The sequence below is a fragment of the Leopardus geoffroyi genome, chromosome E2 (assembly GCF_018350155.1).
Source record: "Leopardus geoffroyi isolate Oge1 chromosome E2, O.geoffroyi_Oge1_pat1.0, whole genome shotgun sequence".
NCBI lineage: Eukaryota > Metazoa > Chordata > Mammalia > Carnivora > Felidae > Leopardus > Leopardus geoffroyi.
Genome location: NC_059335.1, coordinates 20,045,242 through 20,071,304, shown reverse-complemented (window position 1 = coordinate 20,071,304; position 26,063 = coordinate 20,045,242). Strand labels below are relative to the sequence as shown.

General features: G+C 43.9%; 1 protein-coding gene across 3 annotated transcripts in view; it reads left to right on the top strand.

Annotated features, from left to right (window-relative positions):
* The window catches only part of GPATCH1 (G-patch domain containing 1), a 39,509-nt gene that overhangs the window by 4,037 nt on the left and 9,409 nt on the right, over positions 1 to 26,063 (top strand). For 2 of the 3 annotated variants that reach the window (XM_045442533.1, XM_045442535.1), the window contains exons 2-15: positions 1,325 to 1,459; positions 3,847 to 3,932; positions 5,885 to 6,045; positions 6,697 to 6,794; positions 8,893 to 8,951; positions 9,314 to 9,556; positions 10,471 to 10,618; positions 14,411 to 14,490; positions 17,574 to 17,778; positions 19,507 to 19,803; positions 20,996 to 21,174; positions 21,420 to 21,547; positions 22,206 to 22,342; positions 22,670 to 22,836. In XM_045442533.1, coding sequence (XP_045298489.1) covers positions 1,325 to 1,459; positions 3,847 to 3,932; positions 5,885 to 6,045; positions 6,697 to 6,794; positions 8,893 to 8,951; positions 9,314 to 9,556; positions 10,471 to 10,618; positions 14,411 to 14,490; positions 17,574 to 17,778; positions 19,507 to 19,803; positions 20,996 to 21,174; positions 21,420 to 21,547; positions 22,206 to 22,342; positions 22,670 to 22,836 — 2,123 coding nt within the window. The remainder of the gene's footprint in view (positions 1 to 1,324; positions 1,460 to 3,846; positions 3,933 to 5,884; positions 6,046 to 6,696; positions 6,795 to 8,892; positions 8,952 to 9,313; positions 9,557 to 10,470; positions 10,619 to 14,410; positions 14,491 to 17,573; positions 17,779 to 19,506; positions 19,804 to 20,995; positions 21,175 to 21,419; positions 21,548 to 22,205; positions 22,343 to 22,669; positions 22,837 to 26,063) is intronic. The other variant, XM_045442534.1, reaches the window with a different exon arrangement.

Sequence of the window (26,063 nt, the reverse complement as noted above, 5' to 3'; positions counted from 1 at the left end):
CCTACCTTTACAGTCGTGGAGGCTGAGGTGTGGAGAGATCAAGTAACTTGCCCAAGTTCACAAAGTAGCAAGGGTAGGGGGATTTGAACCTGGATGTCTTCATCTTCCAAACCTCAACTCTTGACTGCCCTGCCATGGGTTATACTCCAGAAATGATGTAAAGGCATCACAAGCTACTAGTAAGAATGTAGGACTATGAGGCTAGAAGTTCCTCTGCTTTTTGTTCAACCTTCCAGAAGTAGTCACTGGCTTAATTATTGAAATAACAGGGACACATGGGCTTATCTACTGTACATAATAATAATAATAATAATAATAATAATAATAATAATGGCAGCCAGTATTTTAAGTGCTTACTGTGTACCTCTCTTCTTGCTAAGCACTTTATAGGCATTATCTTATTCACTTTGCATAACAACTCTATGAAATAGATATTACTATACGTGTCACTGCCATTTTACGGATGAGGAAATCAAGGCATAGAGAAGTCAAGATGACTGAGGTCCTGGTCCTGGTAAAGATGGGGTGAAAGCGTTGTGACCCTCAACTCTGTGCCTTTAACTACCATATAACTTGCTTTCTGTGTTGAATGTTTGAAAGTAACTTGATGGTTACTTTTATTTTAAATAGATTCAGAATTCTGAATCACAGTGGATAAAATTAACCAGTAATTTGTGACACAGTACCTGAAAGTGTAAACCTAAGGAATTTTTAGACTTTATTAAGCTCCTTTCCACTATGTGATGTAGCAAGCCAGCCCTTTTCAGCAGAGCAGGAAAATGATTTGAAAGAACAATAACTATGGAATCAGGAGATTGCCGGAAATAAGGACACATTTAGGATTTGGGGAGAATGGGCAACACCAAAGGACAAACTCTGGGCTTGGGATGCTGTGAAGTTCTAGAAGAGATACAGAAGTGTTCCTTGTGTCGCGAACCTTCCCATGCCCTGTGCCAGCCCCGCGACCTGCCTCTGGCATTGCCAGTAGAGTTTATCTCCAACTATTGGAACCGCCCCCACCCCATGTAATTCAGTTTATGTGATGGACTTTAGTGGGAATCAGGCCATTGGTGCCAAAACATGTGTCTAACAGAAATAAGAAATATCTATAATTGCCTTAGAACTATAAAGAAGCTTGATACAGTGTATTACTTTACAAACTATATAAGCTAGTAAAGTCTAGGAAGAAAAAAAAACTTAATTAAACTTGTTACACTTGAAATTACAAGAAGTAAACAATTCAGCGTGTTTAAGAAATGACACTTTCCCTAAATTTTTTTCTAATCTGCCACCCGCTTCTCTCTCATCAAAATACTTTTTTCAGGTGAAAGACCAAAAAAACCAATTCCTCTTCAGGATCAGACTGTCAGAGACGAAAAAGGAAGGTATAAACGGTTTCATGGGGCCTTTAGCGGAGGTTTCTCTGCTGGGTACTTCAACACTGTTGGCTCGAAAGAAGGTATGATTTTCCTACGTGTAGCTATCATTTCATATCATATCGCTGAACTATCCTAAGATTCTCCTCCTCTTCCACCTCTCCCTTTTTAAAAAAACTTCTTTAAACACTTTAATACACACACTGTAGACTTTTGTGTTCTTTCAAGATTTGGCATGTTTTCAGAGTCCACTAGTATGTTGTTCATTGGTTACAACCTGAGAGTGAAAGTTTTCTTTCACTTAAAAAAAAAAAAAAAGATATATTCTCACCAGATGATTAAGTGATGATAATGACTTCCGTTTTATACCATTGCATCTTGCCACACACAAAATGCTGTCATACACATTCCCTCAGGTAACCATTGTCTCCCGCGTCTCAGTGACTGAGGAAGGCAGGTGTCATAGTTGCTTTGTAGGTGAGGCCACTGAGGGTCAGAGCCGCTCTCTCCTGGCACTGGGGACCACAGCTTGCTTGTCAGTCTATGCTCTCAACCTGAAGAAAAATCAGTTAAAAATTTCATGTTATGCAATATAATGGATTCTGCATTGTTTAAAGTCATGTATGTTTTTTAAATGTTTTCACACAGAAACTGGAATGACTTTTATGTGCCAGATAGGAAGGGAAGAAGAACTGAGTAACTCATGTAGCAATTGTTGAGAACAAAATGGGACATGTTTTTATATATACACAATAACTTGTATAGAACAATAGTAAAATAAAGGTGAGAAAAGCCATGTAAGAAAAATAGTTGGGGTAAATAAGATGGTTTAAAGTTCAATATCCAGAATGTGTAAAGAGCAGTTCAATGAGCAAATGACCAAAGTATCTGAACAGTTTACTCCAGAGGAGATAGAAACGCTGTATTTAATATTCAGCCTTATTACTAAGAAAGGCAAAGTAAGGTAACCAAGGCACTATGAAATTAGCACACTTTATTAAAATGTTAAAAGTGGCAGTAGGGTTGGTGAAGAAAGAAGTACACTAATACGTTGCTGATTGTTGTGATTATAGCTGTGCCGTGTACTGTAATAAGACCAGCTCAAACGATTGTCAGGAAGACTGTGATACGTTCATACCCTGGAGTATCTCTTTACCATTAGAAGGACTATACAGAAATCGGGCAAAGACTATAGAAATCCAAAGTGGAGGAAGGCAGTGGCCTAGGAGAGCTGACCCTCACTCCCGGATACCTGGGGGTATCTCCCAGGCCTGCCCAGAAACCTGCTCCACCCACTGACCAAGAGTAGATCTGCCCCATACTCCTTAGGTCCACAGGACTCTTGTAGGAAATCAGAAAGGAGGTGTGTCCCTCTCAGAGAAAACTACAAAAGTGTATCGCAGAGGGTTACAGATACCTTTGACCTCCAGGCCATTCTCACCGTATAGGCATGGTACATGCTTGGTGACTATGGACAGGGAACCGGCGTGGTAGTTATAGGACCCAGGGGTTTGATGGAATTGGGGGTGGTATGGGCATTACCTGTCTTTAGACTGGCCAGGTTGAGTCCTTGGGCCAGGGAGCCCTGAATTTGCCTGCACTGCTTCTGTGACTCGGTGCCAGCCACCCTTTCACAGCTGACTCATGCCCCTTGATGTTATGTCTTCATATGTTAACAAGTTGGTGTCTGTTGCTGTCCCCTTGGTCTCAGAGTGGTCCTGCCTTTTAAGGTGACCTTGCATCTTTTGGTTCACATCTACTTGGAAAAAGAATGTCACTTTCTTCTCTCTCTCTTTTTTATTTGAAAAAAACTTTTTTTTAATGTTTATTTATTTTTGAGAGAGAGCGAGTGAGCGGGGGAGGAGCAGAGAGAGAGAGGGAGACACAGAATCGGAAGCGAGCTCCAGGCTCTGAGCTGTCAGCACAGAGCCCGATGCAGGGCTCGAACCACGAACCGTGAGAACATGACTGGAGCCGAAGTCGGATGCCTAACCGACTGAGTCACCCAGGCGCCCCTCTCTCTCTTTTTTTTTTTTAGAGAGAGAATGAGGGAGTGGGAGAGGGGCAGAGAGAGAGGGAGAGAGAATCTTAAGCAGGCTGCATGCCCAGCGCAGAGCCCAACTCTGGGCTTGATTTCACGATCATGAGATCATAATTTGAGCTGAAATCAAGAGTCAGATGCTTAGCCAACTGAGCCACCTACGCACCCCGTCTCCACTTTTACTGTATAATTTGATTTCTCTTGGTCCTAGATTCTTAGGAGGAAACCTATCCACTGAGTTCTGCCAAGAGTTGTGAGCATTAATAAAGTTATGTTGCATAATTATCTCTACATGAGCAGTGAGATAGGAAGTAGCTAAGGGTTTGTAGGTACTGGGGGTTTCAAGTACATAATTGCATTATTTAATTATTTAGTAATAAACCAACATACCATCTATTATCATAACATTCTAAACGCTTTTCCTTCAAGGATGGACACCCTCTTCCTTCGTGTCTTCACGACAGAACAGAGCAGACAAATCTGTTCTTGGTCCCGAAGACTTCATGGATGAAGAGGTGGGTGTGCAGAACCGGAATTGCCTGTTAGCCAGTGGGATGCGTGCAGCGCCTTAGTCTCCCCAGAGGGTTCAGTGTACGAAGGCTTCTTTGTTTGTGAGGCTTTATCTTTTAGGAGTTTGGACTAGAGTGCTCTGTACCTCAATGCATTCTTGTTCACTGGAGTAGCATCTTATGCTGGGGCCAGTTTCTAAAGTTAAGGGTGGAGAGGAAAGTCGTTCATAGGCAAATTTCCTTGAAGAAGCCCCAGTTGCCCCAAAAGTGCAGTATCCACGGAGCTGAGTCCACAGCCTCCGACAGTAACTTTGTGCACACTACCGTTTAAGGAACGGTGAGCGACTAGACCAGTTAGGAGTCAAAGGGAGCCCTGTGCAGGCACCTGGGTACCTCATTAACACAACGATGACTGTGCACTTCTTAGGGGTAAATGGGAGCGGGGGCGGGGGAGGGGGGTTGTCCTAGGGCCTACAGGGTGTGCTTCATATTTTTAAAAAAACGTTTATTTATTTATTTTGAGAGAGAGATACAGCATGAGCAAGGGAGGGACAGAGAGAGGGGGAGGCAGAGAATCCCATACAGGCTCTGCATTGTCCGCGCAGAACCTGATGTGGGGCTCGAACTCCGCGGCCGCGAGATCATGACCTGAGCCAACAGCAAGAGTCGGAAGCTTAACCAACTGAGTCACCCAGGAACCCCATGCTCCATTTTGCTTTAAAATTAAACCTCTGTTTCCTTAAAACCTAGTCATGGATTCATTTGTGATAAAGAAGAAATAGAACACTATATTAACATCCTTTAGGTTGCAGGTAAGAGGCAAGGGGAGGTCCCCTTCCTATTTGACTAGCATAATCTATATGGAAACATGACTCATGGAACAAGAAGCCTAGATGTCAGCGAGGCCCTGCGTCCTCTCTTCTCAGCCATCTTCTGCATGTCAGCTTGTCCTTACATCAACTCTCCTTGTGGTCCCAAGGTGGCTACAGTAGCTCCAGATGGCACATCCAGGATCACATCACCTAGTGGAAGGAGGGCTTTTCTTTGGTATCTTTTCTTGAGAGCAAGGAAACCATTCCCATAAGTCCTACCGGGGATTTTACCTCACGTCTGCTGGGGCAGATTGTTTTACGTGCTCATTCTTAAAGCCATCCTTGGCAGTGGAAGTGGGATCAAAGGACTGGCTTAGATAAGATACGAACCCCTATTGCCTAACTCTCCCCGGGCCCCAGCATACGCACCAGGACACCACTGCAGGAGTGCATGGTGGCACCGAGGGGGGCCGGTGTCTGCACAGCTTCAGGGCTCTGTGAGGAAAGAGGGAGGGCATAGGCTATCGGAAGGGCAGCCAACAGGAAATGCAGAAACACTTAAGGTAGCACGTACATGCTCAGGAATGCTTGCTGACTGTGACTCTGAGATTTGCCCCCTGCACTCTGACCTTTGAAATATTGTCTGAGGCAACAGTTACTTTCCGTAGAAGTAATTATTGGATTTTAATTACTTCTTATCTTCCTAGCTTGGCTGTGCCTCTTGTGGCCTCACTAAGTGGCCGTCGTCATGCCCTGTCCTCGGCTACCGGCCTTAGCTTTTGTGAGGATCCTAAAGGCAGATATAAAGTCAGCTGCTCCACACACACACGCAAACACACACACGCACACACATAAGTCAGCTACTCCACTGATGCCTAATTTGGTTGTGTAGTTTTTTTGTTTGTTTTTTAAAGTTTTTACGTATTCATTTATTTAAGTAATCTCTGTACCCCACATGGGGCTCAAACTCACAACCCCGAGATCAGGGTTGCATGCTTTTCTGACTGAGCAAGGCAGGCATCCCATCAGTTGTGTGGTTTTAACTTTTTTTTTTTTTTTTTTTTAAAGAAATAAAGCTATGTGATGTATTATGGTTAATCACTTACCAAATAATGTAAGTAATTCTGTTTGAATTTTCTTTTAAAGGATCTTAGTGAATTTGGGATAGCACCTAAAGCAATTGTCACCACGGATGATTTTGCTTCCAAAACCAAAGATAGAATACGAGAAAAGGCCAGGCAGTTAGCAGCTGCTACTGCCCCCATTCCTGGAGCTACTCTGCTTGATGACCTCATAACACCAGCAAAGTGAGAAGAATTTTGTTCTAACTTTTGTGATCTTGGCATCTGCTTTGCATATACATAATGATCTTAATTACAGATAGTTTGGTTGCAAGTAGGAGAAGCCTAGCTTGAGTGCAAAAGGGGGTTTTGCCAAAAGGATCTTGCGCTTTTATTGCATGGTGTATTCTAGAGCTCCAGTGACCAGCTCTGCTGCTGGGGCTGGTGGAGGCTGGTGAGCTGTTAGGAACTCGGGTGCCTTCCCTCCCACCCTCCCTCAGAAGCCTCAAGGGCTCTCTCCGGTCTGCCTCATTCTTCCCTCTCTTTCTGCATATCTCCTTGTTCTGTTCCTGGGTGTGTGGCCTGATGTGGCAGCCTCAGACTCATGGTTTCTTAGGCCCCAGGCTTGACAAGGACCATTTAGAGCCCCCAGGTGTCCATTCCAAAGGCCCAGCAGAGAGGACACGGATGGACTTCCCCAGGTTCGGTGTGCACCCACGTCCAGTGAGCTGTGGCCAGAACGGCAGGGCCATGTGGTTCTGATGTGCATGGGGGTGGGCTGTGTTTCAGGGCTCAGGCACAAGTGTGTGAGCTGGACAGGGACTCAAAGACTGCTGATTTCTTACTATCCTCCAGTATTATAAAAGGAAGTTCACGTTCAATGCCTTGATATCCTAGATTATCTATTGGTTTTGAATTGCTAAGAAAAATGGGCTGGAAGGAAGGGCAAGGAATTGGCCCTCGAGTAAAGAGAAGACCTCGCCGACAAAAACCTGGTATGTATATTGATTGTCATCAGTTCTGTAGCACACTTTTTAATGGCTACACGTTTCGGGAAATGAAGCTGCCGGGCAAAGTAATATGCAGATACAGTTGACTCTTGAACAATGCTAACCCTGCATGCAGTTGAAAATCCATGTATAACATTTACTTGTTTATTTTCAAGTACAAATTATATATATATATATACTTATATAACATACAGTGTTGTATTTCCACATGTTACTATTGACTTCCTAAAAACTTACCTGCTTAATAGCCTACTGTTGACCAAGAGCCTCACTGATAACATAAACAGTCCATTAACACATATTTTATATGTTATAGGTATTAAATACTGTATTCTTACAATAAAGTAAGCTAGAGAAGAGAAATTATTATTGAGGAAATCCTAAGGTAAATATATTCACATTAGCTCTACTATAAAAAGTCTGTGTGTAATTGGACCTTTGCAGTTCAAACCTGTGCTGTTTAAGAGTCAACTGTATTTTTTTTTTTAATTTGAGTACAGTTGACACACAATGTTGCATTAGTTTCAGGTGAGCAGCGCAGTGATTGGACAAGTCCATAGGTTCTGCTGTGCTCACCACAAGAGTAGTGGCCATCTGTCACCATACAGCGCTGTTACAGTACCATTGACTGTATTCCTTGTGCTGTGCCTTTTATCCCTGTGACTTATGCATTCCAGAACTGGAAGCCTATATCGCCCACTTCCCTTCACCCATTTTGCCCATCTCTAAGTCCCCTTCCATCTGGCAGCCATCAGTTTGTTCTCTGCATTTATAGGTCTGATTCTGCTATTTGTTTATTCATTTATTTATTTTTTCTAGATTCCACATATGAGTGAAATTTGTCTTTCTCAGCCAATACTTAGCACAACATCCTCTAGGTTCATCCATGTCACAAATGACATGACCCCATCCTTCTTATGGCTGTGTAATATTCCATGGGATATTTAACTATACCCCATCTTTCTTATCCACTCGTCTATTGATGGATGCTGAGGTTGCTTCTATATCTCGGCTATTATAAATAATGCTGTAACAAACATAGGGGTGTGTGTATCTTTTCAAATTAGTGTTTTTGTTTTTTCCTTTGGATAAATACCGGCTAGTAGAATTTTTAGATCATATGGTATTTTTATTTTTAAATTTTTTTAAGTTCATTTATTTTGAGAGAGAGAGAAAGTGCTGGTGAAGGAGGGGCAGAGAGAGAGAGGGGAGAGCGAGGATCCCAAGCAGGCTCTGCATCGCCAGCACGGAGTCCAATGCGGGGCTTGAATTCACGGATTGGGAGATCATGACCTGAGCAGAGGTTGGACGTTTAACCGACTGAGCCATCCAGGCACCCCTATTTTTAATTTTTTGAGAAACCTCTGTATTGTTTTCCACAGTGGCTCTACCAATTTCCATTCCCAAAAGGTCACCTGTATTTTAAGGCTTTTTGTGTGTCATGCATAATAGCATTGTACTAGAATTGTACTAGTTTATATTTCTGCTAGCACCATGTGAAACTGTTTCCTACTCTTATCAAAACTGTGTCACAGTTTAATAGGATTCTTTTCTTTTTTTTTTTTTTCAACATTTTATTTTATTTTTGGGACAGAGAGAGACAGAGCATGAACGGGGGAGGGGCAGAGAGAGAGGGGGACACAGAATCGGAAACAGGCTCCAGGCTCTGAGCCATCAGCCCAGAGCCTGACGTGGGGCTCAAACTCACGGACCGCGAGATCGTGACCTGGCTGAAGTCGGACGCTTAACCGACTGCGCCACCCAGGCGCCCCAATAGGATTCTTTTCTATTTATGTCTTACCCTTGGTCTCCCCAGCCAGAGTACGAACTCTTGGAGGCAGTAATAATTTCCTTTGGGTTCTCTGTGGCCCTGGGACAGTAGTGGTTAGTCACTGAGCACATTATTGACAGAGTGTGGGTGGGGCAGGGGCTGGTGGAAAACAATTCCTGAGTGATCAGTCTCTGACCCTAAAGCCGTAGTACCTTTCATAAGTGCTGTCATGGACTTCTAAAGAATGTCAGCAAGTTAGATTTCCATATTTTTAGCTGCTCATGACTAATGTATTTGACATCTCTTTTATAGATCCTGGAGTAAAAATCTATGGCTGTGCGTTACCCCCTGGAGCCTCTGAAGGATCCGAGGTACTATATGCAAAGGCTGACCTTGAATTTGGTATAGTGACACCTGTTAGTTTATGAACGTGCAATTTTAGGGTCAGAAGAATTTTAGAAATCAGTCAGATCCCATTACGGTGAAATACCCCTACCCTGAAACTGTCTTCGTGTCAGAGAATGTATTCAGCAACATGCCCTCACCATACATGTCCAAGGTCTGTTCAGATTCTTGAGTATCAGGGACTCAATTTAGCGATTTGTAATAGTAGAAATGAAAGTTTGGTCATTGTTCTGTTTGGAAGTAGTCATTTGAAAATAGTATTTTATAGGCTTCCTTTGCACCAGTCAGTGACTCACCTCCGTTCTCCTTTTTCCTTGTGGTTAAATAGGATGAAGATGATGACTATGTGCCTGAAAATGTGACCTTTGCACCCAAAGACATCACACCTGTGGATTTCACACCTAAAGATAACGTGCATGGACTGGCTTACAAGGGCCTGGATCCCCACCGAGCATTGTTTGGAACTGCGGGAGAACATTTTAATCTTTTCAGTGGGGGACCTGAGGGAGCCAGCAATCTCCTTGGAGAGATTGGGGTGAATAAAGGAAGAAAATTGGGAATTTCAGGCCAGGTAAAAGTTTCTGTTTCATGAACATGGAACCATTGACAAATGAGAACGCTTTCCATATTATACTATATCTATAGCAGTCATTATTCATTGACTATGCGAAGACTTTGAGGTGGTTATATTTTCCTTACAGCCTTTTCTGAACACGCTTCAAGCACACCTTCCTGATTTTAATAGGTACTGCTGAGATCCTGTGACCTAATGTTCTTTAAAAAAACATTTTTTTTATGTTTATTTATTTTTGAGAGAGAGAGAGAGAGAGAGACAGAGCGTGAGCAGGGGAGGGGCAGAGAGAGACACACACACAGAATCTGAAGCAGGCTTCAGGCTCTGAGCTGTCAGCACCGAGCCCAAAGCTGGGCTCGATCCCACAAACCCCGAGATCATGACCTGAGCTGAAATTACGAGTCTGACACTCAACCAATAGCCACCCAGGCATCCCTCCAAATTTTTTTCAAACAAAAAGTAATCCTTGTTGGAGGCCATGTCCACAAAGGTTAGAGGTTCTTACAATAGCTATTTCAATAGTGGTGCCTTGAGATCCTGGTCACCAGCGCTGGCCCCAGGCCACAATGACCGGAAGATGAATATTCTGCCTTTCTGCTTTTGGAGGCCCTGTTCTCCTCCTGCACTGATGCTGGGTGTGTTCTCCACGCCTTCCTTCGCTAGGCCCCAGACCTGTAGCTGCTGCTAGGCCTGGAGGACAGTCCCAGCACTGGAGGACGGCATTCACTTCCGGTCACTGTTTCCAAGAGGACTTGAGTGTATGTGTTAATCTGGTCTCCTGCTTCCCCTCTCTTTTGGTGATCTTGCAATGCTAATGTGGTCTGTTCAACCACATCCTTAAAGTAGCTTTATTCTTCAGTGGAGACATGCTCTAAAACCTGTCATTGCTGTTTGAAACCTTGTTTTTGAAGGCTTTTGGTGTTGGTGCCCTGGAAGAGGAAGATGATGACATCTATGCCACAGAAACTTTATCCAAATATGACACCATTTTGAAGGATGAGGAGCCTGGAGATGGACTCTACGGCTGGACAGCACCCAGGCAGTATAAAAGTCAGAAAGGTAATTCCATAGACCCTCAACCAATGGTAGGACCAAATGTCAGGGTATCAGGACGAAGGGATTGCAGAATTGATAACTGCAGTGTCAGCCTCGGTGGAGTTGGGGGGTGGTGGCCAGAGATGGAGGGTGAGAAACAAAGTGGAGAGAAGAGAGGCCCCGTGTGGGGGGTAAGACAGAAGGTAGACCGGGTCGGAGCCAAAACCAGCTGTCGAGACAAGGCCAAGGTGGGGAGGAGGAAGAGGTCTGGAATCAGGGAAGGAGCGAGTATGTGGACAGGTGCTCGTGCTGCAGGTCAGAGGTGGCACTGGGTCAGAGGGAAGCCCAAGAAACTGGGCAACTGGCCAACATAGGCCCAGCAGGTCAGAAGTCAGGTGCGGGATCGTCGGTGTGGGACCTTCAGCAAGAGGGAGCTTGGTACTGGCACCCAGCCAGTCTCCTCACTTGAGTCCCTGGTTCCTGGGGCGCTCTTGTTGGGCTAGGAGATGGACATGTCTTAACAGAACTTAAATTTCAAGTCAGGGTCTGTAGTGACTCAGATCCTGTGGTTCTTTTTTGTTTTATTTTTTGAGAGAGGGTGCAAGTGAGTGAGGCACAGAGAGAGAGAAAGAGAGAGAGAGAGAGAGAGAGAGAAAAGTGGGGCTCACCCAGGGCTCATGTTTTACTTGAAGTGGGGTTTGAGCTCACCTGACGTGGGACTCGAACTCATGAACTGTGAGATCTGTGAGATCATGACCTGAGCTGAAGTCAGATGCTTAACAACTGAGCCACCCAGGCACCTTTAGATCCTGTGGTTCTAAGTAATACTTCAGTTTTTCTTTCCAGAAAAGGTGTAGTGTAGGGAGGAGACAGTTTGGAGCAGATGTTAGTAGCATGTGATTTGGAGTCATCTGACTGGATTTGGATCACAGCTGTCTACTGCCCAGCAGTGGGACATGGGGCAAGACTAGTAACCCTCTGGGCATCATTTGTAAAGTGAGGATCAGATCCGCCCTGAGGGTCATTGTGAGGATTAAGTGGCATAACTCGGTGTTTGGCATGGTACCTGCCCAAAGACTGAATAAATGGTACCTACTCTTCTCTGGTTATAATAATAACAAGCACCTAAATGAAGTAAGGAGGTGATTGCTGAGATAAAACAGTCTACAGAGACATTTTTAGGTGAAATTTGATCTAATTCCTGTGCAACACAGCTGAAACATACATGTTGAAATCTGAATAATCCGAGTATAACTGCCCTAAAGGATGCCTATTTTGCATTTGTGGAAGGAAAAAAAGCAGGCGCAAAACAGTTTTTAGAGGTGGTTAGCTTAACGACTGTGAACACAAATTCTGAGACAGGCTGCCTGGATCCCAGCCCCGGCTCTCCCCACTTAGTAGCTGTGGCCTCGGGCATCCTTGCCTGGACAGTGGGCATGACTGTGGCATACCCAAGGAGATTTTAACGTACATGAAGGGCTTGAGACCTGCCTGGAACACAGCATGCACTCTAAGTGTCAGTGGCCTCTGTCATTATCGCCAAAAAAAGAATCTAGGGTTTTACACAAATGCTGGAAGAGGGTATGCCCAAATGTTTGTTGATGTCACTTCTTCCTTTTGGTTACCTAGGTTTTCAGAATCTTCTACTAAGACTATGTATTATTTTTATAACTTAAAAAGATGTATGTTAGTGTGTTATATTAATATTACAGACTACATTAACATGTTAATTATTGATCATATTGATTATGGCAATATATTGACACAATACTATATGACTAACATTATCAGAATATATTAATTCTGATATATATATATATATATATATATATATATATAATATAGAGAATAATTGCTAATTTATAATACATATTTAGATCTGTCTCCTGGGTCAGATCTTTGGCTTTTCCTTTATACAACACCTTTGTGCTAATTGAATCCTACCCTTCTCCACATCAAGCCTGAGCTGCTGACTTTCCCCGATCCCCCCAGACTCCCCTTATCCCCTCTCTGCTGTGGCTTCCTCATCTCTCCCACCCCTAGACACAACTTTCTATACTTTTGACCTTAAGGTTTTTCACTGAGTGAATCTAAACTTAGCCAGTCTTCATGGTTGATTTTTTAATTATTCTTATTTGTTTCCATGATCCATACAGCTATAATAAATATTCTATAGCTCTGTCTTGATGCACATTTGCGTTTTATTTCTTCAGAATAAATTCACAGAAGTAAAATTGGTGGGCTTTAAATGAATACAAAATGCCAAGAGTGTGAAAGATGTTTTTTGTTTATTTTAATTTAATTTTAATTCCAGTGTAGTTAACAGACAGTGTAATATTAGTTTCAGGTGTACAATACAGTGACTCAGCACTTCCATTCATCACCCAGTGCTCATCATGACAGGTGCACTCCTTAATCCTCATCACCTATTTCACCCATCCCTCACCCACCTCCCCTCTGGTAACAATCAGTTTCTTCTCTGTAATTAAGAATCTGTTTCTTTATTTGTCCCTCTCTCTCTCTCTCTCTCTCTCTCTTTCTCCTTTGCTCATTTGTTTTGTTTCTTAAATTCCACATATGAGTGAAATCCTGGTATTTGTCTTTCTCTGACATATTTCACTTAGCGTAATACTCACTAGCTCCATCTGTGTTGTTGCAAATGGCAAGATTTCATTCTTTTTTATGGTTGAGTAATATTCCATTGTATGTATGTAGCACATCTTCTTTATCCACTCATCTACCCGTGGACACTTGGGCTGCTTCCATAATTTGGCTATTGTGAATAATGCTGCTATAAACATAGGGGTGCCAAGAGTGTCAAAGTTAATCTCAAATTACGCCATAGAATTTTAGGAACTTCAGAAGCTGGTACAAAAGTTCAACATGAGTTGAAGTGCAAGGAATGATTTTGGTGGGGAGGATAGTTATAGGGCTGTGCTGCCTTGTAAGTGGCTGAAGACTTAGGTCCCACCTGCCCCAGGGCGGCTATGTCTACTTCAGGACCACACAGCCCTTGTGTAAGTGCTCATGGTGGTCATGCACAAGGAGCTTTCGGCTACAGAAAATGCATTTTGTGTATACGGATTTTTGCCATAACTACTATGCTCAGGAAATCCTTGAGAATCACAGAGCCCCTGTCTGTGAGGTTGTCTCCACAACCAGTGGCCAATCCCTGGCTCCCAGTCCGAGGGCATCGGTCATTCTGTTTTCTGAATGATCTTTAGTGATCTTTATCTCTTCTTAGAATTTCGTTTGAGAAAAAGACAGAAGTACCTTTTAATTTGGACTGAGATTAGATTACAGGCTGGCCTGTTTGCATTGTCTTCTGTGCCTTATTTGGATAGTTGCTAAGGAAACTGGGGAGTAGTCTTCCCCTGGTTCTTCACCTGGTTTTAGAAATGACTCTCTTATCGTCAGGATTTTGCTTTTATCCATACTTATGCTCTTAATGTTTTTGCTTGAGATCTTTTACTCCATAGAGTATACTCTTTGGTACACCTCACCTTAGGTCCTCCTAAGCTAGGCTTTTTGTCTAAAAGCAATATTAAGGTACTTGTCTTGGAGAGCCGTGGCCTCACATCTGGGGCAGCCTAATCAACGGAGGGTGCCGCGGGCCCGGCTGCCAGTGGCTGAGTCAACAGAGGTGTGATGGCTTTACGTGCCATTCTTCCCTCCCCTTTACTGCTATCTCTGCAAGATACCATGTATAACTTGTGGTATTTACGTTCTTGGAGATAAAAAAAAAAACAACTGACGTCTTTTGTCCCATTCTAATCTTCTCTGCTTCCGGAATTAATCGATGACATCATTTTGCAGAATCAGAGAAAGATCTTCGATACATTGGCAAAATTTTGGATGGATTTTCCTTGGCTTCTAAACCCTTATCGTCTAAAAAAGTAAGGAAAAAAAATTTTGTTTATTTATTTATTTTATGCTTTAGTACTTAAAATATTCGCTGCTAGGTAACCTGAGTTATTATGTTAACAACTGAAAAGTAAGTGAATTCTGTTTTCAGAAAGCAACAGCATAATTATTAGTGACTGTCCAGGAAAGTATGTTCTGCATTAGAAATGTCAGTAACCACATTGTATCCAAAATATCTAACTGCTAATCTTTTTTTAAAATATTTTTTAACATTTATTTTTTGAGAGAGAGATAGAGTGTTGAGTGGGAGAGGGGCACAAAGAGAGGGAGACACAGAATCTGAAGCAGGCTCAAGGCTCTGAGCTGTCAGTACAGAGCCCAATGCCGGGCTTAAACCCACGAATCGCGAGATCATGTACCTGAGTGGAAGTTGTTGGATACTTAACCAACGGAGCCACCCAGACATCCCTTTTTAATTTTTTTTAATGTTTATTTCTGAGAGAGAGAGAGAAAGAGAGAGAGAGAGAGACAGAGACAGAGCACAAGCAAGGGAGGGGCAGAGAGAGAGGGAGACAGGAATTTGAACCAGGGTCCAGGTTCTGAGCTGTCAGCACAGAGCCCTCTGTGGGGCTTGAACCCGTGAACTGTGAAATCATGACCTGAGTCAAGGTCGGATGCTTAACTGTCTGAGCCATCCAGGTACCCCTAAATTGCTAATCTTTAAAAAAAATTTTTTAATGTTTATTTATTTTTGAGGGAAAGAGACAGAGTGTGAGTGGGGGAGGGGCAGAGAGGGAGGGAGACACAGAATCCAAAGCAGGCTCCAGACTCTGAGCTATCAGCACAGAGCCTGACGCGGAGCTCGAACTCACAAACCGCAAGATCGTGACCTGAGCTGAAGTCTGATGTTCAACCGACTGAGCCACCCAGGTGCCCCTAAATTGCTAACTTTTTAAATTCAAGTTTTAAGTAAATGGTTATTTCCATTAAAAAAAGAATTACATTAGAAACTCGTGGGAAAACGGAATTGGTATAATTCCAAGGGCAATGTAACTTAAGGAAAAGTAGAAAATTTTGAGAAGTCAGAAAAGCCCCCATTGCTGCCTCCTCCTGAGTGCAGGGAAGAGTGTTGGCTGGTGTGGACAGGGTTCCTCGAACTCCTTGTCGGGGCAAGCAGAAGGAAGAGAGGCTGCGTGCGTGCAGGTCAGGTCCCATGGAGAACTCCACATGCCTTTCCAGATAGTCCTGTTTTTTCGTGAGGTCATTGTGCAGCTTGGGCCAAGTGGTAATTTGTCTCTGACCCCCATCAGAGCCACGTGCCCACAGGCAGGCATCACTGGGTGATGGTGCTAGCAGCTCAGGTGAGGCTCCTGGCCATTCGCCTTGTTGGCATCCCTTTTTTAGATTGTTCCATCCTTTAATTTGCTCTGTTTTTGTATTCAGCAAACGTCTGTTAAGTACCTCTGTGGCTTGGCCCGTGGTTCTTCAGAAGAGGGGAGGCCAGGGGCAGTGCCGCCTGAAACACCACATTTGGTGTTACAGCAGCTTTGATTTGTTTAGTCGTGAAAATGTTGTAACAGCGAGCAGAATATATTCAGAACAGCTTTGGGCGCATGGTAAACTGATGCTTTTACCAGAAATGTCAAGTAATGTCAAAGGACGATGCTAGTTTTTTACATGTATGAGAGCATAAAAAAGGCTGAGAAGTACTCGCTTGACTCAGGGCTTGAGGACTCACTTCCTCCAGGACTAAGTCCTGGCCCCCAGGGACAGCCTATTCCCGTGGGGGTGCCAGATGCACAGATTCACTGCAGTGAGGCAGAGGGCTGTATGTGGGGAGACAGACATCGGGGGTTCCTGAGGTGCAGCTTGCTGGAATAGCGCTCCGCGTGGGAACAGTTCAGAGAAGGGCTATGTTCACCTAGCCTTTCACAGGCAAGTATTCTACATATGGGCTCAAAACCCAGCCTCTTTATCCAGAGGCCAAACAGAACGTGATTTAGCGGAGGGAGTGGGATGCTTTGAATCCAGTGGAGGATATTAATAAGAGTTGTGGCCACGCACCCCCTCCCCTTTCTGCCACGCTCCTCTGGATTCGGGTGTCGCGGCCTCATAAGAGTGTTTGCCGACTGATCTGGGAGTCCGTATGTTCAGAGGAGGTGGTTGGGCTAAGGCGATAAACAGTGAGATGTCCTGGCAGTGACACTAGCATTCTGCTGCAGACTGTCACTGTGCTGGGTGCTTCCCTAGGCTGCGTGGTTCAGCCACCTGGGCTGCTTGGGAGACCCCGCCTGGCGCCAGCTTTGTGGGGTGGGATGCAGACGTCACTGTTGTCAAACCCTCCGTGAGCCCCGGAGCCACAGCCGGAGAGCATTTGGTGCTTCACTGGTTACGGAGCTCAGGGTTTCAAGTAGCGGAAGAATCTAGAAAATGGCTTAAATGAGACTGTCCATAAATACATGCTTGTTAGACTCAGAGCAAGGGAGACCTTTCTGTGCAGTAATTTAAAAGTGTGGTATACTTTGTTTTAATGTATCTGTTCTATCATCATCAGTGCCTGAATTTCTCAGATATATTTCAATTTCAATTCAGTCAGCTTTTGAATTAAAAATACCTCAGATCAAAAAAGTAAGTCCTGAAACTCTAATTTGGAACTGAAATGTAACCAGAAAAATAATTCTGAATGGAAAAATAACTTATTTTAAGTAATTATGTCTTTTCTAAGCCTTGAATCATACTTTTCTAAGTTTTTTAATTTATAGTAGGCCAGTTCTGCATGTGGGCTGATACGTTGCGTTACCTACTGTCATCTTTCTTGTCACATAACGCATGCATATTGGCATCTGTCTGCAGAAGTGGGTAGGGGTAACATTCAGGATGTGTGGCTATTGGAACAGTAGAGTCCCGGTGACCCTCCAGATCCAGAATGGATGTTGGCTAGACATCTGGAGAGGCTGTTCCCAGTGCGACCCTCCTGCTGGATGTTGGCCTGGCAAGGGCAGGGTTCACAACACTCATGGGTTATGGGTTCTCTTGGGTAAGTCAAACATGGTCATCTTACAGCCTGTCTTTTCTGAGTTTTGTGGGGTTTTTTTTGTTTTTGTTTTTTTTTAAGACTTACCCACCACCTGAATTGCCGAGAGACTATCGACCGGTACATTATTTCAGACCTGTGGTAGCTGCAACCTCAGAGAACACCCACTTAGTCCAGGTATTGTCAGAGTCAGCTGGGAAGCCAATGCCTGACCCAGGGACACACAGTAGGCACCAGCTGAATGCCTCCAAGCGGGCGGAGTTGCTGGGAGAAACACCCATTCAAGGTATGCGCCACAGAGATTAAGAACATTACATTGATAGTAATTGGGGTTATCAAAATCAAAACGGAAAGTTGTTTTCTCAGTGACACTTGGTACATGACTGAGTATTCCCACACTGTGAGAACAAAATTGTTCCTTGTGAGCAGCACACATAGCAGTGTGCGTATCCTTTATTTCTTAAGACTTGTTTTCTAACACAAGTTTGGGTTGTGCCGTTGAAATCGCAGCTCTTGTCTTAAGCTCCGTGGTTTTCAGACTTGTAATAATTGTCCAGGAATGTGGTGAAGATCAGGGACGCCGGTGCCCTCGCTGTCCCTGCACAGCCTGAGAACGTGTGATTTTTTTCCTCAGGGGAAAGGGGACTGTAGCTCTTTCCCGAAAGCCTAAAAGGGACAAGTGCATCTGAAAGCGTGGACAAGTGTGGAGAATCCCCTCTAGGCTGGCACAGAAAGACCCACTGTGAGAGGTGAACTGGGACTTGCCATTCGGGAGCCCAGTAGATACCTCAAATACAATAGACCAGAGCGGAAGTCTCGGTTCCCCACTTCCTTTTCCAGGCCCGCTCTTCCTCCGGTCTTCCCCTTGTCAGTGAATGATGCCACCAGTGATCCGCTGCTTAGACCAGAACGTAGGAATCCTGATTCCTGCCCACCCACGTCCATCAGCAGGTCCTTTCAGCGCTGTCCCCAACACGCTGGGGACGCCATCATGTCTCTGCCTTTCGGCTGCTTCCAGCCTGGAGTGAGCGCCCACCCTCTTTCGCCCGGACTATTGCAGAGCCTCATTATCAGCCTCCTTTTCCCGCCTTCCCGTCTGCAGTCCCTTCCCCTCAACAGCAGCCAGACGAACCGAATGATATCACTGCCCTTCTTTAAACAGTCCAGCACTTCTCACAATGAAGACAAATGCAGACTCCCCACCAGGCTACGGGATCCAGTCATGCCTTCTTTTCAAGCCATATCTACTCTCCCTTAACCCCCTGAGGTCTAGCCTTGTGATCCTGCCTCCCGCCCTCTGACTCTGCCCACCACGATGTACCACATCGGGGCCTTGATGTTCGCCATCTCCTCTGCCTCTGCTCTTCCCTTCTACTTCGGCTTCTTTTACTTAACTCACCACAAATATTATCTCTTTGGAGGCACCTTCTGGGCTTCCCCTGCCCCCTCACATATGCTAGTGATTCCCTGCTCCCCCTCCCAGCCCTCACCTCTAGGCCCCCTCAGTCATGTCAGCCTGTTTCCTTCATGGTCTTCCTCTGGTGTTGATGATTTTGGGTTTCTCTAATTCCCATGCCCCCATGTAGGGGAGCAGGACTTTGTCTCCGGTGTCCTCCCGGCCCAGGACAGTGCTCAGTGGGTGCTATGACAGGAGTGAATGCCGCAGGGGCAGCTGGCTCTGAACCGGTGCTTGTGCCCAGTGGGACTGTGGAGGTGGCGGCCGCCTCAGGCTGGAGGTCCGGAGCCTGGGATGTCAGCTTCCTTGTTCTAGGACCACTCACTCACCTGATAAACATCCAAGTACTGACCTCCATTTTTGCCAACTGTAAAATAGGAGTCATGTTATTTTCACTGTCTAGTTCCCAGGGATAATACGAGTACAGATGAAAAACTAAGACACTCTAATTACGTACATTTGTGATATTGTGCATGTATGTACCACAGAAATGTCACTATGGTTGTCTTACGGTACTTTTCATTTCTTCCATATTACTGTTTTTTTTTTTTCTTTTAGGTTCATCTACTTCAGTGTTAGAGTTTCTGTCCCAAAAAGATAAAGAGAGAATCAAAGAAATGAAGCAGGCAACTGACCTTAAAGCAGCTCAACTCAAGGCCAGGAGTCTGGCCCAGAAGGCCTCAAGCAGCAGACCCCAGCCTTCCTCTCCGGACATGGGGACCTGCTCGTGGCACATGGCATTGAGTGGTGGGACAGCTGCCACGAGAGCCAGCAACTTCAAACCTTTCGCGAAAGATCCAGAAAAACAAAAACGATACGAAGAGTTTTTAGTACATATGAAACGGGGTCAGAAAGGTGGGTGCTGGGCCTGGGTCTCCCACCTCTCAGCCAGCGGAAGCAGTCTTGCCGTTCTGGCCCTTGTCCCAGATTGAAAGTTGAAGTACCCCACTCCGCCGGTGTTTTGCTTTGTCCTGCTGCAAACAGTGCAAAGATTTTAGTGCCTGGCTCTTGACCTCAGAAAGTAGGAGCAAGCAGCTTGTGTTTCTCCATATCTCAGGTCCCAAAGATAGCTGTTGACGTAGAGAACATGGCTTGGCAGTGGCTACTGCTAAACTACAGACCATTTACTGTGTGCAGATGCCTGCCTTCTGTAAGTGTTGCATTTCACACCAAGAGAACAAGGTCATATCCCACTTTGTCTTAAAATCCTAATCATCCAGCCCTAATTCATGGCCTAAAATTTGATTTAAAAAGGTAGTTGGCTGTTGAACCATTACAAGGGGGGAAAAATCACTCTGTGATCTACGGAGTAAATACAGCCAGACTGAGGAGAGGGATTACGGTTATTCATAGCAGTTCTCATGAGCGTCGTCAGCAAATCAGAGGGGTCGGTTTTCGAAAGCGGACCTAAGAACCCACCCCCCGTGTTTATTTATTAAATTAAAAAAACCCAAAAGTTAGAAAAAGGAGTGTTTTTCTGCCAAGACTTAGGAATATAGTTAGGATGAACTTACCACTGTCCGGAGTGGTAGCAAGTTCCTGGCTTCAAAGATTTGTTTTGTTTTGTTTTGAGAGAGAAAGAGAGAGGGCACAAGTGAGCGAGGGGCAGAGAGGGCAGGGAGGTAGAGAGAGAGGATATAGCTGGGTTCACCCGAAGCGGGGCTCATGTTCACCCGAAGTGGAGCCTGAGCTCACCTGATGCGGGACTGAAACTCACGAAACTTGAGAATGTGACCTGAATCAAAGTCAGATGCTTGACCGACTGAGCCACCAAGGTGCCCCTGGCTTCGAAGATTTAACTGAGCATGAGTCCCCAAATGTTTTTCTCTGTTCTGTGTGGTAGACAGAATTCAATGAAAGCATCATGTTGAGGGGGAGAGCGATATAACCTGACAGGTACTCCCCGCCAGGTTCTTACAAACCAGGGTACAGATTTGTGGCCTCTCTGGTAAAATCTACAGAGACACAGTGGGACCCACCGGGTGTTCTTCTCTAAGCCCTATGTTTTTCCTAAGAGTGAAGCAGGTTCTCCTTCCTTGTACCATAGATGCCCTGGAACGTTGTCTGGACCCCAGTATGACAGAATGGGAGCGAGGCCGCGAGCGGGATGAGTTTGCTCGGGCAGCCCTGCTGTATGTGTCTTCCCATTCGACCTTGTCCTCCAGGTTCACACATGCCAAGGAGGAGGACGATTCAGAACAAGTGGAAGTCCCTCGAGACCAAGAGGTCTGTCCCCATCACATCCCTACCTGATGAAGTGTAAAATTCAAACAAATATTTTAGATCCCTCAGTGGAATGATCAGAATATACGTGGCATTATAGAATAAGAATGATTTATGCCTTTAGCACAGTGGCGCAGCATAAGCAGTGTTTGGAAGTTTTGGAAGGTTGCTTGAAAGCTTTTCAGTGAAAGAGCACTCAGGGCGGTGGTGTGACCACTTGATGAAACAGAATAAATGTCTTTTCCCAGAATGATGTCAATGACAAGCAGTCGGCTGTGAGGATGAAGATGTTCGGGAAGCTTACCCGAGACACGTTTGAGTGGCATCCTGACAAGCTGCTGTGTAAGAGGTTTAATGTCCCTGACCCTTATCCAGAGTAAGTTGGATAAACCTGTCCTCACATCAGTACTCCTTCCCCCATATTAAAGTTAACTCTCCCCCTAACCTATTCATATAAATTCCCCTTTTCTAGATGAATTTACTTGTAAATGCTTGGAGTTGCAAATTTTGCAGATTTAACTTCTATTAATTTGTTACTAAAAAAAAAATAATAATAATAAGCAAACATCCAGAAAGCAGACTTTATTCTCTACCAAAGATGTGAAACTCAGATATGTCAAGTTACAAAAACTTAATGCTGGTCTGATTTGCCACCTTTTTAATAATCACATATAGTTTACGTTTAGAATATTACTTACACTAATTCTTTATAAGTGTTCGACACTTAAATTGAATCTGAGGTTTTGTCAGAAAATTTAGGTATATTTTTAGCGGTGGAGCTTTTCCTTCATGGGAATACATTTTCAAAGTTAAATTCTAGCTCTTACTATAATAAGGGAAACCTCATGGGCCCTAACATCAGCCATTCCAAATTCTTAAACTGCTTGGAGAAGCGCAATCACCTTCAGGGACCTCTTAGCAAAGAGAAGAGCTAGTGGTGAAAAACACAAGACAGAAAACTTCACACGAACTAGATGTTATCCTCACAGTTGTTATTTGAAATTACATATATGTGTTTTCTTTTCACCCCGCAGTTCAACTTTGGTTGGCTTACCAAGAGTGAAACGTGACAAATACTCAGTCTTCAACTTTCTGACACTCCCAGAGACTGCTTCCTCACCTGCATCTCAAGCAGCGAGTGAAAAAGGGCCGCAACACCAAGGTCCTGACAGTGAGTGGGGCTTCCTCAGGCCCATGGCTGACCATGGTTTCAACCCCGATCCTGTTGGAAAGTCTTCTGGGTACACATGGTGTGAGCTCTCCCTCCATTAAGGGAATCGCTCATATGAACACATTAGCTCGTGTTGTAAGAGTCCAGACGTATACTGTTTGGGGTTGGGGCTCTGCCTCAGCACCTGCCATGTTCCCGACACGTTGCACCATGCCTGGCCCACAGTAGGTCTGCTGGTGTTCTTGAATGAATGAAAGAGCTGGAATGGAGAGCTTGCCTTTTACTTGCCACATTCTGATACTATGTCTATGTCCTCCCACCTTTCAGAATCACGAAAACCATCACGATGGGATACATCTAAACAAGAAAAGAAAGAAGATTCCATTAGTGAATTTTTAAGTTTGGCTAGATCAAAAGTTGGCCCACCTACACAAGAGTCCAGCCCTTTAGTCATCAAAGAGGAAGAACATGTGACGGAGTCACTCTCAGATAAGGTATCTGTGGCTTCCAGGTTCTCTTTGCCAGGCTGACTGGGGCGTTTGCCTTTCTCTGTGATGGTGCTTTGTCATCACTTGATAGGAGGGGTCTGCCAGCTTTCTGAGAAGGGCCAGATAGTAAATATTTTAGTCTTTGTGGGCCATATAGTCTCTATTGCAGCCACTCAACTCTGCTGTCAAATGGGAAAGAAATCACAGGCAATATGGAAAAAAATTGGGTTCATCTGTGTTCCAATAAAACTTTATTTACAAGGCAGACAGTGGGTTGGATTTGGCCCAGAGTTGCCAGCACCTGCTCTACATTGCAGTAGTTTAAATCATGTCTTTGATCATATGAGGAAAGGTATAAACTTCTTTGCCAGGGATGGCTCTCACTTAGCATCAGCCATTGAAATAAAATTCACGGTGTTTTCTTTTGTGGGGAGTATAAACAAAATATCCATTGGCTTTGTAAAAAATTGCTGGTCTAATAGTTGAAAGTTGAATTTAATAAAAAGTTAGTTTTACTTCTTTTTTTTTAAAAAAAGAAATTGGTCAAGTATGGACATCTCGCTTAATAAAAACTTACTTTACAGAAACTGTAAAGGAACTTACTTTCTTAGAACATTAATCTATAAGCTAGGAAATAGCACTGCAGATCTTTAGAGAATTTGAGTGTTTTGTGTTGCCTTTTTTTTTCTTTCTCTGGAATTATCAAAAAGTTGGTTTTATTTCTGATAGCCTCATTTAAAATTATCTTTTAAAGGAACATGCATTAAAATGTGCAGTTCGGTGAGTTTTTATACAGATACAGATTTGTGGAACCACACCACAATCAGGATGCAAAATGGTACCGTCACCCCAAAAAACTCCCTCATGCTGTCCCTTTCTAGTCATACCCTCCCCTCCCTGCAAAACCCCCATCAACCATTGATCTCTTCTCTGTCTCTATAGTTTTGTTCTTTTCAAAATATTACGTAAATGGAATCAGACAATATACGTATATAACCTTTTGAGGCTCATACCTTTGAGATTCATCAGTATCATATTATCTTTTTATTTCATAATTTTATTATTAGTGTTTTACTATTTTTTTATTTTAGAGAGAGAGCGCGAGTGGGAAGAAGGGCAGAGAGAGAGAGAGAGAGAGAGAGAGAGAGAATCTTAAGCAGGTTCCACACTCAGCACAGAGCCCAACAAGGGCTCCCCACGACCCTGGGACCCCACGACCCTGGGATCATGACCTGAGCCAAAGTAAAGAGTCAGAGACTCAACCGACTGAGCCACCCAGGCGCCCCCCATTTTTTTTTAAGTTTGTTTATTTAGAGAGTGTGAGTGGGGGAGGGACAGAGAGAGAGAGAAGTCCATGTAGGCTCCTCACCGTCAGCCCGGAACCCGATGCCGGACTTGAACTCACAAACTGTGAGATCATGACTTGGCCAAAATTGGACGCTTAACCGACTGAGCCACCCAGGCGCCCCATTAACTCTATTTTGTCAATGATTGCTCTATCATATACATGCTTATTTTCTCACAGTTTAATTGGAATTGATATTTTACCACGTCAAGTGGAATATAGAATCTCTACCACTCTGTAGGTCCCTTCACTCTCCAGCTTTATGATGTTGCCTTATGTATTATGTGCACACATGCTGAAAACCTCATGAGACAGTGTTTTAATTTTTGCTTCCACTTGTTGGACATGTTTAAAGAACTGGTGAGATGACAGTCCATTTTATTTACTTGGATATTTACCATTGCTGTTGCTCTGTCTTCCTTCCTGAAGTACCAGCTCTCCCTCCTATCATTCCCTCTGTCTGAGGGACTCCCCTTACTTAGCAGTTCTTTTAGAGAAGTTCCAACTCGAGAGGACAGTTCTCTTAATTTTCCTTCATCTGAGAATGTGTGTTTTATCTTCATTCCTAAAGGGTGTTTTTGCCAGATACAGAATTCTGGGTCAACAGGACTTGCCTTTTAACCCTTTACGAATGTTGTACCACTTCCCTCTGGCCTTCCTGCTTGCCGATGAGAAATTTAGTTATTCAACATGTTCCCCTCCTTAGAATGATGTGATTTTTCCTCTGGCTGCTCAAGATTTGTACTTTGTCCTTGGTTTTTGCTATTTGGTTATGATGTATCTGAGTGTGGGTTTCCTCAAGAGTCTTTTGTTTGGGGTTTTGCTGAGCTTCCTGAATCTTGTTTTTTACCAGATTTGGGACGTTTTCAGCCATTATTTTCTCTGCTCCACACTCTCACTCCCCTCCTGTGACTCTGATGACATAAATGTTAGACTTTTTGATATTGGCCCACAGGCCTCTTTTTGGTCTTTTTTTCTCGCTCTGTTTAAATCAGATCATTTCTATTGATCTGTCATCAAGTTCATTGACTCTTTCTTCTGTCATGTCTGTTCTGCTGTTATTTTGAGCCCATCTAGTGAATTTCTTACTTTGGTTATTGTATTTTTCATTTCTAAAATCCTCATTTGGTTCTCCTTTATATCTTTTCTTTATTCGCTGAGACCTTTTCATCTTTTCATCTGTTTGGCCATATTCTTGGAGCATGCTTATAATAGCTGCTTTAAAGTCTGCCACATAATTCCAACATTTTTATCATTTTGGGGTTAGCGTCTATCAATTGTCTTTTGCCAGTTGAGGTTTTCCTGATTGGTTGTATACCAAGTAATTTTGGATTGCATCCTGGACATTTTGACATTTTGGACATTATGTTATAGGACCTTAGGTCTTGTTTGTTTATTTATTTTTAAATATATATAATTTATTGTCAAATTGGTTTCCATACAACACCCAGTACTCATCCCAAGAGGTGCCCTCCTCAGTGCCCATCACCCCCTTTTCTCTCTCCCCCACCCCCCATCAACCCTCAGTTTGTTCTCAGTATTTTTTTTTTTTATGAAATTTATTGTCAAATTGGTTTCCATACAACACCCAGTGCTCATCCCAACAGGTGCCCTCAGTACCCATCACCCACCCACCCCTCCCTCCCACCCCCCCATCCACCCTCAGTTCTCAGTTTTTAGGAGTCTCTTATGTTTTGGCTCCCTCCCTAACCATTTTTTTTTTCTTCCCCTCCTCCATGGTCTTCTGTTAAGTTTCTCAGGATCCACATAGGAGTGAAAACATGTGGTATCTGTCTTTCTCTGCCTGACTTATTTCACTTAGCATAGCACTCTCCAGTTCCATCCACATTGCTACAAAAGGCCAGATTTCATTCTTTCTCATTGCCAA